General features: G+C 40.1%; 1 protein-coding gene across 3 annotated transcripts in view; it reads right to left on the reverse strand.

The window, feature by feature from the left end:
• The window catches only part of cblb (Cbl proto-oncogene B, E3 ubiquitin protein ligase), a 106,732-nt gene that overhangs the window by 23,534 nt on the left and 68,895 nt on the right, over nt 1-14,303 (reverse strand). For all 3 annotated transcript variants that reach the window (XM_020621754.1, XM_020621753.1, XM_020621757.1), the window contains 6 exons: nt 13,503-13,640; nt 12,160-12,247; nt 10,977-11,108; nt 6,357-6,557; nt 2,222-2,413; nt 1,373-1,759 (listed from right to left, as the gene is read on the reverse strand). In XM_020621754.1, the coding sequence (XP_020477410.1) occupies nt 1,373-1,759; nt 2,222-2,413; nt 6,357-6,557; nt 10,977-11,108; nt 12,160-12,247; nt 13,503-13,640 (1,138 nt within the window). The remainder of the gene's footprint in view (nt 1-1,372; nt 1,760-2,221; nt 2,414-6,356; nt 6,558-10,976; nt 11,109-12,159; nt 12,248-13,502; nt 13,641-14,303) is intronic.

A 14,303-nucleotide genomic window follows, 5' to 3' on the forward strand; every position in this document is an offset into this window, starting at 1 on the left:
GTTTTCTTTTCCACTTCTATGTAATTAAAGTTTTTCTAAATGTCGTTTCTTCTTTGTCTCCCAATGACGAACCCCGGCTGGCCAGCCATCGGTCCCTTTCTCTGTGTCCGACTTAACTTTGTTGTCGTCTTCTAAATAATGCCGCGAAACAGATATGCTGCAAAATAATAATAATAACGCGACTGACTGAGATGAAATAACATAACATTTCATTTCGTTTTGGTCAACGAAAATAAAGGGACATTTTGGCATAGTTTTTATTTTGTGAACCACATTTAGTCTAGTTTTTTCATCAACAATATTGCATTATACATTTAATTATAGTCATCGTCACACGACCAGCATTTTCGTTGCGTCTCGTCTCGTTTTCGTCACTCGATAAAGGTTCATTGACGACAATATTTAGTCATAATTTTCGTTGACGAAAGCAACTATACACCCAGGCTTATAGAGGACTGGTAGAGAGCATCCTCACTACTGGCATCACAGTCTGGTATGGTAACACCACACAGGCAGAGAGGAAGGCTCTTCAAATGGTCATAAAGACAGCAGAGGGGATCATTGGGACTGAACTGCCTGCTATGGACACACTGTATACACAGGGCTGTTGTAAAAGGGCAGAGAACATAATCAGGGATCCACGCCACCCAGCTCACACTCTGCTCAGAAACAAAAACTGCACCTGCAGCCTCAGGCACAGCAGGGCAGACAGTATCATCACACACAGAACAAGACTTTACAACAGCTTTTCCCCTGCTGCAGTGAGACTGATGGCAAATACGAAAATGTGAGAATATATGTGCAATAACCCCTTACTACCTCACTAAGCATAATGACTTATTCAGCTCCACCATGTGAATTACTAAGTGCAATGTTTGAAGTTCACTGTGGGAAATACTATTACCCTATTTTTGTGTATTGCAGTTTTTAATGCTTTGTTGCCTTATGTAACTTTTCTATTTTAAGACTCTTTCTGGCTTTTGACTCCTTACCTGACTCCAAAGGAGACCTGCACAAGAATTCCTGTATGCCTAGACTGTCTTTTTATGCATAAATGGCAAATAAAATAAAAAAATATTGAATCTTGAATATACAGTCAGCAGCTTTTCCAGCACTCACAATAGTGAATAATCTTCTAAAATATTCCTGTATCCAAATTATGATACAGATCAGCACCAAAATCTAATCAGCTGTTCTGTGGGCCACACCCTGCCTCTCCAAAAAATGTCATCAAAATCCATTCATTAGTTTTGAGTTATGCATATATTAACAAACAAACAAACATCAGCAAAAGCATAACTGCTGCCCTTGGTGGAGCTAATAAAAAGGCTGTTCCATATGTATCCCAGCTTATCCCAAATGTAAGGCCTACCTTAGAGCTCTCTGAGTTTCCTGCCCCCTCCATTTTATGTAGTAACCTCCCAAACCCTGCAGATGGACAACTGAGCGGTCTTCCATTCAGGTGGGTAGGGCCAGCAGATCCAAGCTGAAGCTGGGGTTCAGCTCCAGTCATATGAGCATCTGCCAAAAGGTTGTCTTTGGGACATCGTGTCTCAGAGACCATCTGGGCGTCTGACAATGCGGCGATAGAAGTTGACATGGAGGAGGCTGAGGAAGAGGAACTGGGCAGCCAAGAGTGGCGTGACTCTGGGGGTATGGGAGGAGGACGCTCAGGGGGAGGCGGTGGAGGGGGGTCTCTCTGGGGAGGAGGTGGGGCTGGGGGGGGTTTGTCTTGCTTCCTGGACATGCCTGGTGAAGACTAGAGAGATGAGAGATACTGAAATTTAATATTACATCTTAATCATGTCATACCATTTAGACTTTTTAATGTTTGTTCTTTTTAGGTAGACCCCATTAAGACTAGCAAGTACTTGTAAAAGCTAATGTGAGTCCACATCAGGAATTTTAAAAAGCAAGTTTTCAAGACTCCAGCTCCAGCACTTGATATCACCGTCTGTGAAAAGGTTATACCCCACATCTTTGTCTACCAACTCAAACAGTGATGCTCTGCAGCCACTCGGGCTATCAAAGTACTTCATGGCTTTGTGTTGCTTTCATGTAGAGGTGCTGCTTATGGTTTTTTTTTTGTTTTTTTTTACTATTTTAATAAATGTGTTTATATTTTTTCCTTTACATCATCTTTATGTAATATTTATTATCTTGTGCCAGAAGATACAGGTTGCCCATTTGTTTTTTTTATCTGTGTAATGTGGTGACTGACCTTTGGGGAGCCGGCTGGACTCGCAGATGGGGAGCGGACGGCACCTTTCTGAATGAGGTCGAGTCGTGGCGGGACAGGGGGAAGGCTGAGGTGCTGGGTGCAGTGGCCAGATTCCCCACCATGGGTTTTTCTGTGTTGGCTGACAGGTGAAGAGCTGGGAGACACTAGGGGCGAGTTCTGGTGCTCGGCACACTGGGAGAAAAGTAAACCATCTCTTAAAATGGTGTCTAGTCATTTATGAACATGTTTCATACTGTCTAAGTGTTTTAGGGGAGTTAATCATTTGGGCTTATATTTATCAAACTGTTAAATGTCTGGACTTAGGTTAAAGATACTTTTTAAATGTTTTTTAAAGATTTACAAGTACTCTTAAATTTGACCTCTTGCCACACACAATCTCAAAAATAATCTACACAAAATAAAAATGTCAACGTTCTTCAGCCATTTAGCTGACAGTTTGAACCTGGTCTCATGTGAAAGGTAATTCTCAACAGAGTATAAGTGATCCTGAACCAAAGTTACAGTGGCACAAACATTCATCTATCTTCCCATTATCTATACCGCTTATTCCAGAAGAGGGTCATGGGGGCGTGAGCCGGTCCCAGCTGACATTGGGTGAGAGGCGGGGTCACCAGTCTATGATAGGGCTGACATGTAGACAGACAACCACACCCACTCCTACGGGCAATTTAGAGTCACTCATCAATTGAGGGAGGAAGCCGAAATACCCGGCGAGAACCCTCAAAGGCACAGAGAACCTTTCAGATTCCACACAGAAAGGCCCTGGGTCGGCCAGGGCTCCAACCTGGAACCTTCTTGCTGTGAGGCGACAAACATGATAGATTTTTTTATTTGCCTAATGATGATGATAATAATTTTTATTTGTTTTTGTTTTTTTGTTTTATCATTCAGGGCTCAATATTAGGCAAGTGGAATGCATTGTGCAGTTGCCTGATCAGGCAAGTGAAAAATATAAGTGATAGTAATTTTTCGGTGTTGAAAATAGCTTGGTTCTCACTTTGTAAGGATAGGGAGCATTTTATCAGGACTCAAAAAGGCAAGTGAGTGAGATTAGTGGTTTGGAAAATATGGTTTTGGTGTTTATGAAGCGGTTCATCCTCTGCCTGTTGGACCAAGAGCAGTGCTGAGCTCCTGGACACACAGAGCAGAGAACAACTGAGATGCTGAGATGGAGAGAGGGGTTGCAGGTGGAACATATTACTCAAGGTGACAGCACCTCTGCTCTGTACAGTACATGCAATAAAGCCTCAGTGAATTAAAAAAAAAAACAGTCAGAGCAATTTATCAAAACCTGCTAAATGTGCATAAATTTGCAGAGCAGTGATGGTTTCAGCTTTGCCCACAGACTCCCATCAAAGACCAGTATGTGTTAACTATCAAACTCCTTAGGCTAATAGTTAATATAGATAAATGTTTAGGTGCTGTGTTGACACACTGTCATAATAGTCAGCAGTGGCTCGTGCAGAGCCCTTAAAACTGCATTAACTAACTTCTCCCTCTAATTTTCAACCATTAAGGGTGAAGTGAGTCAAAATAACCTCAAGTAATATACCGCCCCTGCCCTGTCTCTGAAACTAGGTCACATGTGGTCACACCAGCCAGAGACAGTTGTGGCATGTAATTAGCGCAGCAATAATAACCAGCTCCAGAATTAATATATATGGAATATAGAGCCCATGGTTTTCAGTGGCATTGCATCTCACTAAAATGTGACTGCAGACCAAAACGGAGCAAAAATTTGCAAAATTACTTCATTTCCTAATCCAGGAAAATGCACTGGTTTCTGCTAATTGGACAACAAAACACTAATGTTGCAGTCAGTTGGAATGACTCCAAATTACACGTTAGCCAGCTACAGTTCTTATGTTGTGCCCAGAATGAAGAAAGACACATCTGTGTCAAATTTTAGTCCTTTGGATGCTTTTAATGCTCTCCATCTCTGACATGCCAAACCGATGTTTAGCCTGGTTTTGTCTAATTCTTTGTTGCACTCTTTCTGTGCTACAGAACTTGGCCTTTTGGGTCTAACTGGGCCTCTCATGTGCCTGCTCCCATCCTGGGTTGTACCTGCACAGGGAGCCTCCACGATTTGTCTTTGAAATGAGCCTCATAACCTCAGATCAGCAGGGGTGTGGAAGAAGTGCAGTGGCAGCAGTCATGTGATTCATGTAGCTTCAAATAGTTCCAAATAGCCAATTTAAATCCATTGTTTTATTTGTATAGTCTTGCAGACTAACTCTGTTCTGTTGTTATAGATTATCTCAGTTAATTTAGCTTGTTAGCTAGGTGCCTATCTATTAAAGGGACAAAATATTTGAGAGACAGTCAAAAGGTTGTAAAACATATCTTGATACGCCACTAACAGAAATGTCACAAATATAATTAGTGCTATTGATTTCAACTTCTTACTTTAGAAGATAACAGTCAAGTCATTGTAACTCTATGGTGCTGTGCCTAATGTTTGAAACTATTCAACGTTAGCATTAGCTGCCATTACTGTAAAAAAAAAAAACAGTCCTTATAGAGTCAATTGTGATGTCATCACTTCTTAATCCATTCTAGGTTCATGTGCATCGAGCTGTTATTTAATAACAGATGTTCATGTGGCATCTAAGTGTACGCATCTATGGCGGGGCACAGCAGCTAAGTGGAGTTAGGACCACAGCTCCCAGTGAGTCCAGCACAAACACTGGTCAAGTTGTCAGAGGTAAGCTAGTCTGTTTATTTGTCAGGATAATGTTGTATAGTAGATTTTTCAGAAATTCGAACACACTCATTAGAGTAGGCTTCCCAATGTGATGAGCTCAGAACCTCAAAGTTTTATAACAGAGAGATGAAATAAGGGGAAACAAACTGAAATTAAACTGATGCTGTATTCACTGCTGTACTGTCGGACTTGAATTTTATTCTCATATTATATATCTCGCTAACCTATTACAGAGGAGCAAAGTGAAAAATAGAAATACAGGCTAATAAAATGCAACAGCAGTAAATAGCAGCTAGCTTATTTATAATGCTGAGGTTGCATACTTGTTAGTGTGTCCACTTAGTCTTATGGTCATTTGTGAGACTGGAGCTGGTTTGTAGCTGTAGTTGTGGACGGTCATGTGAAAAGGTGTATGTAAAATCAAATTCAAAACTGAAAACAGTGATTTCTAAATCATCTGTGTCCTGTATTACATTGAAAACAACACAGCAGCACATTATTTAATGTGACACGTAAAGTATAAGTAAAACAAGCAGCGAGCCAAACGTAGCTTAGTTGTTAAACACCAGTAACTAGTTACATGTCTCTTTCCATCTCAGAAGATTTGATAGGATCTCAGTAACATTAACAGAATGCCAGAAGCTTGTGTTATTAGCAGCTGGCTGACTGCAGCACTCAGGCTGCTACCAGAAGCCAAAACCATAGCAGAAAGTGTCTCATACCATCTCATAGTGTTAACTAAATAATTATATAAATAGTGTAAAGAAGCTCCGGGGTCTGTTTTACATCCAAATACTGTGCACTCCAGCATATTTGATACACATACAACTTTCGCTTCTTGGTGCTGAAATGTTAGTTCTGGCTGCCGAGACCAGAGGTTTCAGGTTTCTCCTGAACTCCGGAAAACTCGTGGACCATATTTGGTTGTCCAAATGTGTGGCATCACAAATTCAGTCTGTCCAAGCCTCTTTCAAACTCAGGGTTTTTTGGAAGGAAACAGGTACTAACAGCCTGTTAGTAACAAACTATGCACCTACAACAGTGAGTACGTTGGAGGGATGATGCTTATAAAAATAAGAACAAACACATCTTTGAGTGGAGTGGGTGTTTAACATCAACAACAGCTAACAGCCCGGCTTGAGAAGGAAGCCCACCCCATGCACGAGACTCTGACAGCACTGGGCAGCTCCATCAGTGATATACTGCTTCACCCTAAGTGTGGGACTGAGCGTTATTGCAGGTCCTTCCTTCCTGCTGCGGTTATTATTTATTAGTATAGCTACAATGGTTTATCATCCCTTTGCTGCTGTAATATCGCAAATTTCCCCATTCCGGGACTAACACAGGTTCATCTTATCCTATCTTAAGCTTTCACCTACCCATCAGCTGATCAACTTTTTACATTACCTTCCTGATACTGGCCAGGCCATTCATGACCAGACAGTCTTCTCGGTCTTCCTCATCATCCAGCTCCAGCATGTGGCAGCTATGCTGGTCCAGGAAGAAGCACTTGGTGCCCTCATTTCGTGGGTCAAAGGGATCGACAATGATGGGCTCTGTTCCTTTGATCTCACAGCGACAGAATGGACAACCCTGACCATCTGATTCCTGGAACAGATAGAGGAAAACAGGATTTTCATGCTCAGACACAGGTGCGGTGGTGACATTAGTAACCCAGAGAATAGTTTCCTTGTTATACTGTTTTTGGAAATATCAAGAACCCCTTTGACTGTTGAGGAGAGAGACTGTTCCTTCACACAGCTGGAATCCACATGGTTAAGGTTTTGTGCCTCACTACTACATTATATTGAAGTCTCTCTTCCTCATTTTCATGAAGGACCTCTGTCAAAGTTGACTGGATACATTCTTCCTTAGATCATCTCCTGGGAAAACTGTTTTGCAACTTTACAACATTCACTGGCCACATGTGCATATTACAAAAAACAGCCCCTGTCAAACAAAGGTCATAAATAAGACAATAAAGGAAGTTTTGGGTTTCAGTGCATCTGTCTCCACTGACTCAATGGCCACAATCAAAGGCAGACAATGTTTACAGAGAACAAAGTTACATTTGTGGAAGCCATATGGTTGAGGACTTAGCAGGGTATGCATCAACAGCATCTTTGAAACTGAATCCCAATTACGGTGGGTGGAGCAGGGAAGGAGTGGGAGGTTCAAAGGAAGCAAGCCCAGAGGGGGGAGGAGATGGTGTGGTGGCCACAGACCCTGAAGAAAATAATACTGGATTTCAGATAGTGGTATGCATGGTTGCAGCTGCCCCTCTGGTTGTGATGGCTGCTACTGTTACTTATCCTTTCCTCCAAGGAGATTTTAATTTAAGCATTTTGATTTTACCTTGAACATTTCACCTGAATGTTGTGGTATTTATTTGTTTGTTAATGCCATGTTAGTTTCTTGGCATCCCATGAGAAAAACTATGTGCAATGTTTATGTTATAAATGTGACTACCTAAATAAATCTGCACCTGAAACCAGACTAATCAGCAACAGACATGAGTGAAGTGACAAACTGTCCTGTTGAAGGGGAAAAATCTTCCAGCTTCACTACCGCTGTACCATCTACTGTATGTTTTTGACACATTACTACATGCTTGCACCTACAGTGAGCATGTTTAGGATACGGTTGCTTGTTTTGAGCTGATTCTCTCTCAAAATATTAATATTTAACCCTCAGAAGTTACAGATCAATGCCTTAATTGATAAGTACAGTATAGCACTGCTGTAACTCATTTTTCACCTTCCCCTTTCTTCAAATTACAGATTCTTTTGTGATTAATGAATAACGTTTATGCATACAATACACTTTTATGCCCTGCTACTTTTGCTGCAACTGATAAAGTCAAAAGCTTAAGTTAAAAGCCCTTTGGGCCAATGTTTGATCGCCCCAAGAAAATGTGAATGCAGTACCTGAATGGCTCAGTGGTTAGCAATGTTCTCCTGACTAACTCAGCAGCAGAGGTTTGCAGCAATCACATGCAGTTTGCTCAGGAAATGCACATTCTAGTTGACATAAAACCACCGATTCAACAGCATTTAAATGACTACATTTCAATATGAAACAGGTCCTTACATGTCAAAAATACTGTCATTATACCACACCCAATAAATGCTTCTTTAATATAACTCTAACGTGTAAAATTTTCAAATAGGAATTTTTTGGCCACTTGAGGTCAGCAAAACAAGCCATGAAAACAGCACTGCATATCTTCAATTGATAAGGATGATACAGTGCATACGTATGTTATGAAATACGTGTCTATTGTCACACTGACAAAACCAAAATCCTGAGCTAAAGATACTAAAACACTGAGGAGAACTACATGAGGTGATTATTCTCTGTTGGTTTATCCATCATCTAATAATAATAATCATCATCTATCACCAATAGAAATATACTGACTGAAAAACCTTTCAATCAAATTTTAGGTTGGGTTAAAAACCAGTTCTGACTTATCTCTAAAGGTTTTTTGACCTGAAAGTCAGCAAATGAATTCTGTATGGAACGCACTGCCCCCTACAATGCTGATTTTACACACTGTGGAAAGAATTAATTGCTACTTGTTAACACTCTTGATACATCATTATTAAGATGTAAAACCCATACATATACAACTAATGAAACCTACAGCATGGTAAAAACAAGACACAGAAAAGCCCCTGTGACTCATTCTGAGTCCTCACTGCAATGATTTAGGATTAAACAAATAGATAAGGCACTGGAAGCCTCTCATGTGCCTTGAGACACTGCAGAGATCAAAAACCACCATTAAAGAGAACAGGATGTGGAATCCCACAGATCACCAGCCAGCTGTGAGTGAGGAGTGCATGTTTGTTCCATCCCAGCTGACTAATTTACAGAGTAAGAGGAAAGTCAGGGAACCTCTACTGAGTCAGTGACCTGAACAGACCAGTTACTCACTGTCACAGAGTAGGAGGGTTCCCTCTCTCTCTGACTCATAATTTCTCTAATACGAGAAAAATACTTCATTACTGAAGTACACACCCACACACACATATACATGTAAATATACGTATATATATATATAAACACACTGACATATGTCACTGAATCATTGACTGAGGTTTTGGAGGAGGTGGGGTCACACTGTCATAACAGGAAGTATGATAGACAAACACTGTTAATGTGGCTGCTGCTGAATCCTTCTGTTTGCAGAGCTCTGGAAAGACTGTGCTCATTTACTAAACCTATGGCTATGCTGAGAGTAAACCTACCAAAGAAAAAGCCTTCCAGCTTTGTAGCCATGAAACAAAACAGCAAACCAAAATGCTAGAGTGTGCTCCAAAAGGCTGCTCAGTGATGAGAACTTGCGGACCACAGACCAAAGCTAGAGAAAAACAGCAAACCTTGCATTCATTTTATTATTACTATTTTTATATTACAGTACATGTATTATAGTTTGATATTCTTGCATAAACAAATAATCTGGCTTTCAGACACCTACTAGATGTTCGGCAGTGGAGCCTTTGAGAAGCCCCTGTAACGATTCATTGTTTCGCTGCTGTGATAACTGTGACCATTTATACGGGGACAGATAACCCACATCATTTTGGTATCATTTCAATTTTACATTTAGTTTATTTCAGGGTTTGTGCAATATCTAATTACCAAAAAGTCTTCAAAAATGCCACTGAAGATGATGCCCTGTGAGAACCACCTGACTGTGGTATCACAGAGGCTGCTGGGAAGACTTTCGTATTTTCATCAAAAGACACTTTGATTACCTAACTATAAAAACCCTTAATATGAATACATTTAAATGGTATGAAATATGTCTAATTCTTGCTTCTTTAGACACCAACTGCAAATGAGGGGCTCGTTATAGGTGGAAACTATTATAGTGCTGACTGACTGAGAAAGTGCACTGACATTCAAGCATAAAACCTGCACTCACCTCTGAATGAATCATTTTCCATGTCCTCCCACGCAAAAACTCCACTGTCAAACATTTAGGACTGTCAATGTTTAAAAACCAGTGCTGAGATGCTTTGATTATGTAAAAATGTTACTATAATACACGTCACACAAAAATCTAATTAATGTAAGCTTTGCTGTTTCTCTAACTGAAAAAAGTGAAAAAGAGAATGACAAGCAATTTCAAGGTGACTGAACAATTTCACACATATTCAACACCAGTTAGAAGATTCAAAATGTCATTAAATGAGGTCTAATATGTGAGCTAGTGCGTTGTGCCCAGGTGTGCAGAGTGAGTGTGTGTGTGTGTGTGTGAGATCAATAACATCAGGATCAGTGCAGAATTTGTACATGTCCGGAGAAACATCTCTCTGCGACTGCAACACAGTCCCATGCAAAGGAGGAAGGCATAAAAGACAAGAGATGGAGCGGGAGGAGAGGACACATTAGGTGGAGTTAATTATAAACACAAAAATAAAAAGCTGGCACAGCTTCTGATTCACAAATGTGCGCGCAAACATAATGAACACAGCGGTGCAGGGCGGTGCGCTGTGGGGATGAGCGTTGGGAAAAAAAACAGCAGAGCAGGAAGCAGAGAAACACACGCAGAAACACTGGAATACAATGTGTGCACACTCTTCCGTTACTGATTGATATGTGGAAATTTGATTAGGACAGATACAAGGACACAGGGAGGAAGTGAGGGAGGCAGGGTTTTTACCATGCATCTTGCACTGGAGGCCGCAAGCATCTTCTGTTCTTCAGTGGTCTTTAACAACTTATATGCAAATGCTTATTAGTTTTCACATGAGATTAATTCCTGCATAAAATTTAAAAAATAAGGCTTGCAAATGTTGCATGTGAGGTTTTGGTGTTTTTCTGCCAAGCTGGATAGAGAGACAGATGTACTCTGATGATGAAAATGTAGTCTACATATTCTGGCATTAACCCCCAAAACCCCATCTACCTGCACATATATGCTGAGAACAGCAATCGACCAACACCACAGATGTACCCCTCTGTTCAAAAATTGCATCTTGAAGTGAGTATATGCACAAATGTTCATTACATTACCTGCCAGGCCGTAAGACAGGAAGTACACATAAGGTGACCGCAAGGTTCGATCTTGATGTCTTTGTCATTCTCAGCACAGATCTTACAAAGCTGGAAGGTGGAGCCCATTTCACAGTACAGCTCATACTGCTCCTGTTCAGGAAGAGCAAACTGCTGTTAGTCATCAATGCTTGGACTAAACTATGCATGAGACCACACACAAAAACCTACAGACACATCAAGTATAAGCTTCCCACCGATGTCTAACTCCATGATAGTGTCAAAGACTTCACATCACTACTTCACCTTAAATTATCTCTGTCTTTCTCCACACACACACACACACACACACACACACACACACACACACACACACACACACACACACACACACATATAAGACTTCATTCAAGACCTCAGCAGACTTTTCAGTGTCAGGATAAGATGTGAAATGCAATGAAACTGAGCAGTGCACTTACAGTTATGTGCAGAACCAGCCTACATCATTACTGAGCTCTTGTCAAATATGCACACAAGCACTTACATGCTCCGACTGAAACAGGTCAGAACATGCAGGTACGTCATACCCTGGTCCAGAAGTCTAAGTGAGTGCAGTGCTGGTGCCAGGGTTCCATTGAACTGCTGCTGGATCTTTGTTCCCAACTGATGCCCAATGGCTAATTCATACAAACAAGTAGAGGGTTAATCGTGCAATGAGAACAGATGCTGTATTGCAGTGGTTAGAATGGAGGAAAGTGGTTTCTTTCTCAAAATATCATCATATCAAGCGTTGCCAGCGACAAAACATCAGCATATAATTTTCTCTTCACACACTATCATTGGTTTAAGCCAAAAAAAATTTGCTTAAGTCAGACATCATTAAAAGCAGGCTGTGAAACATAAGTCATCACTATACAGTAAACAATACACCTGATTGGTTGTAGCTTAGCAAAAAGCTCAGCAACTGCTTCATTTCAGAATTTATTCTTTTAATAGTTGTTCTCAAGGTCTGGGAGTTTGGAGAGGCTGTGAGTCATGCCATTTTTATAAAGCGTATATTTTGTGCTCTGACACATATTTGATCAGCTCTGATCAGTTCTCAGTGAACATTTTCCACACTTAAATGTCATAAAGAAGACTGAGCTTCTGCCTATGTGAGGCTAAGAAATTCCATGACAGTGTTTTCAGAAACACATAAACGTACTTGTGTCACTTTGATGTGATCATGAGGCATTGGCTCACATAAACCAGTGAGGTCAGGGTTGTAACTGCGACCATCAGGGAACAGGTAGCTGCAAATGAGGAAAAAACAAGCAAACAGTTACAAATACACAGCAAGATATTTGCTCATAAAAGTCACATTTTGTTCGTCCAGCTCTCTGGTATGATGTCAAGTATGTATTTCATTAACTGCACTAAAGGGTTGTGATTATTATACGTTATATATGACATTCTAGACATATGAATGTGCAGATACACTAACCTATAAAAATGATGAAAAAAATTTATTACACTCACTGGCCACTTTATTAGGTACACATATACAATTTTATGCAATTCATTGCAACACTTTGTGGTGGCAGTTTTTATAATAGCACCCTTTAAGTACACCACTGAGCTTTAAAAGATATTTTTTCCACAACACACTTCCACCTTAACACTTGTGTTTATTAAACTCAAAATATTTCAGTTTTTAGTGACACTTTCATAAATGCATACATTCAATTATATGTTTATTACTGAGGTCATAGTTTGAGGTGTTGTACTGGACCACATAATATTCAGAGGTGTTCCTAAAATTCTGACCTTCTCATCTATGTAACTGGGGAGGACAAGAAGAAACACCTCTGAATATAATGTAGTGGCTGATGAGTGTATACTAGTTTAACTATAAGTAGTAACAGGAGTATTTATAATAATAGTTCTACTTTAAAAGCTTCAATTAACTTTAAATCATCCTGATTCATGACTGCCACAAAATATCAGTTACGAGCAGATGTTAAATAATAAAAGTCACTGTGAGCCTCAGTAATCACTTAGAATTAGTAATATCTCTTTCTGCATGAAAAAAATAAAATATGGCAAAAACTGAGCAGAAATACTTACTCTTAAAGCCATTTCTGCAGATAAATCCAGTGTTTACAAGCCTGGGTATAACCACAATGACATTTGAAATGACATCCGGCTACAGTGGACTTTTTGAACAACCACAGCTGGGGGAAGAACAATGCTGTGTGCACTAAATCGAAGTTAGCCTGTCAGATTATTACGTATGACTGAAATAGATGGACTTGCAACCTTCACGTGCAAAGACATCCTCTTGCCTAGCTGAGACAAAAAGTACTTTGTTTCATCTAGGAAGTGGCTTTCAGAGGAGTTCCATCATGTTCTGAGGCTATGCCAATCTAATGTGATTGACCAAGACGCTGCTGATTATTTCTCATGTGTATACAGCTCGTTCACACCGGAACGTTTAGCACAACATTCTGTACGGAAAGTGAGCTAGAAAGGGAGAGAGTCGGAGTTAGTGTGTGGTAGAATACATACAAGCCCTCCCTGTAGCCATCGATGAGGGCCTGGAACAGTGGTTTGTTGTGGGGAATGGTTTGCAGTATGTTTCCATCACTGGTCACATAACCAATGGCCCACTGGCCCAGGCGTGTACAACTCAGTCTGAAGATGTAACTGTTAGACAGAGAAATGGACAGATATGCATGGTTCACACACAAGCCGCAAAACAAGGCAAAGCATATACAGTAACAAACATCTTGACAACTTTTAGTAATGATATTAAAGCAATACAGCACTTTCTGAATGTCAGGCTCCCGGGTGTGTTGTAAATAGCCTGAAAATAGACAGTTTAAATACTTAATTGAATGTTAGTCATATAAAGTTGTGTAAGAATTATATATATTTACACACACACACATACATGTCTTTATGCCTTTGTGTGGCCCACGTTCTGTGACTTCTTTGTGAGGGCCACCACTTCTACTATAGCTACAATGGTGCAAAACAAAAATCTATCATGAGGTGGCAATAGAGAATCAAAATGTCACTTCAGAATTCAGAAAACTCGAAAGAAAAAAAAAATCTTTTTCTTCTATACGTATGAGGACTGGAGCCTGTTGCAAAGCAGATTTGGTGAACTGGACCTTCTGTCACAAAGCACCAAAACAATGCATGTTATATCACCAGATTTTAGCAGATCTTTCATAACTGTCCTATCTTACTTTCCTGGTTAACCCAGAGATGGAAGCCTGTGGTTTTTAATTTTGCCAATGTAAAGTGTATTTAAATTTGATTGTATTTACATCTATTAAAAAATGTATTATAAAAATGGTATAT

Source organism: Monopterus albus, unplaced genomic scaffold (assembly GCF_001952655.1).
Source record: "Monopterus albus unplaced genomic scaffold, M_albus_1.0 scaffold267.1, whole genome shotgun sequence".
NCBI lineage: Eukaryota > Metazoa > Chordata > Actinopteri > Synbranchiformes > Synbranchidae > Monopterus > Monopterus albus.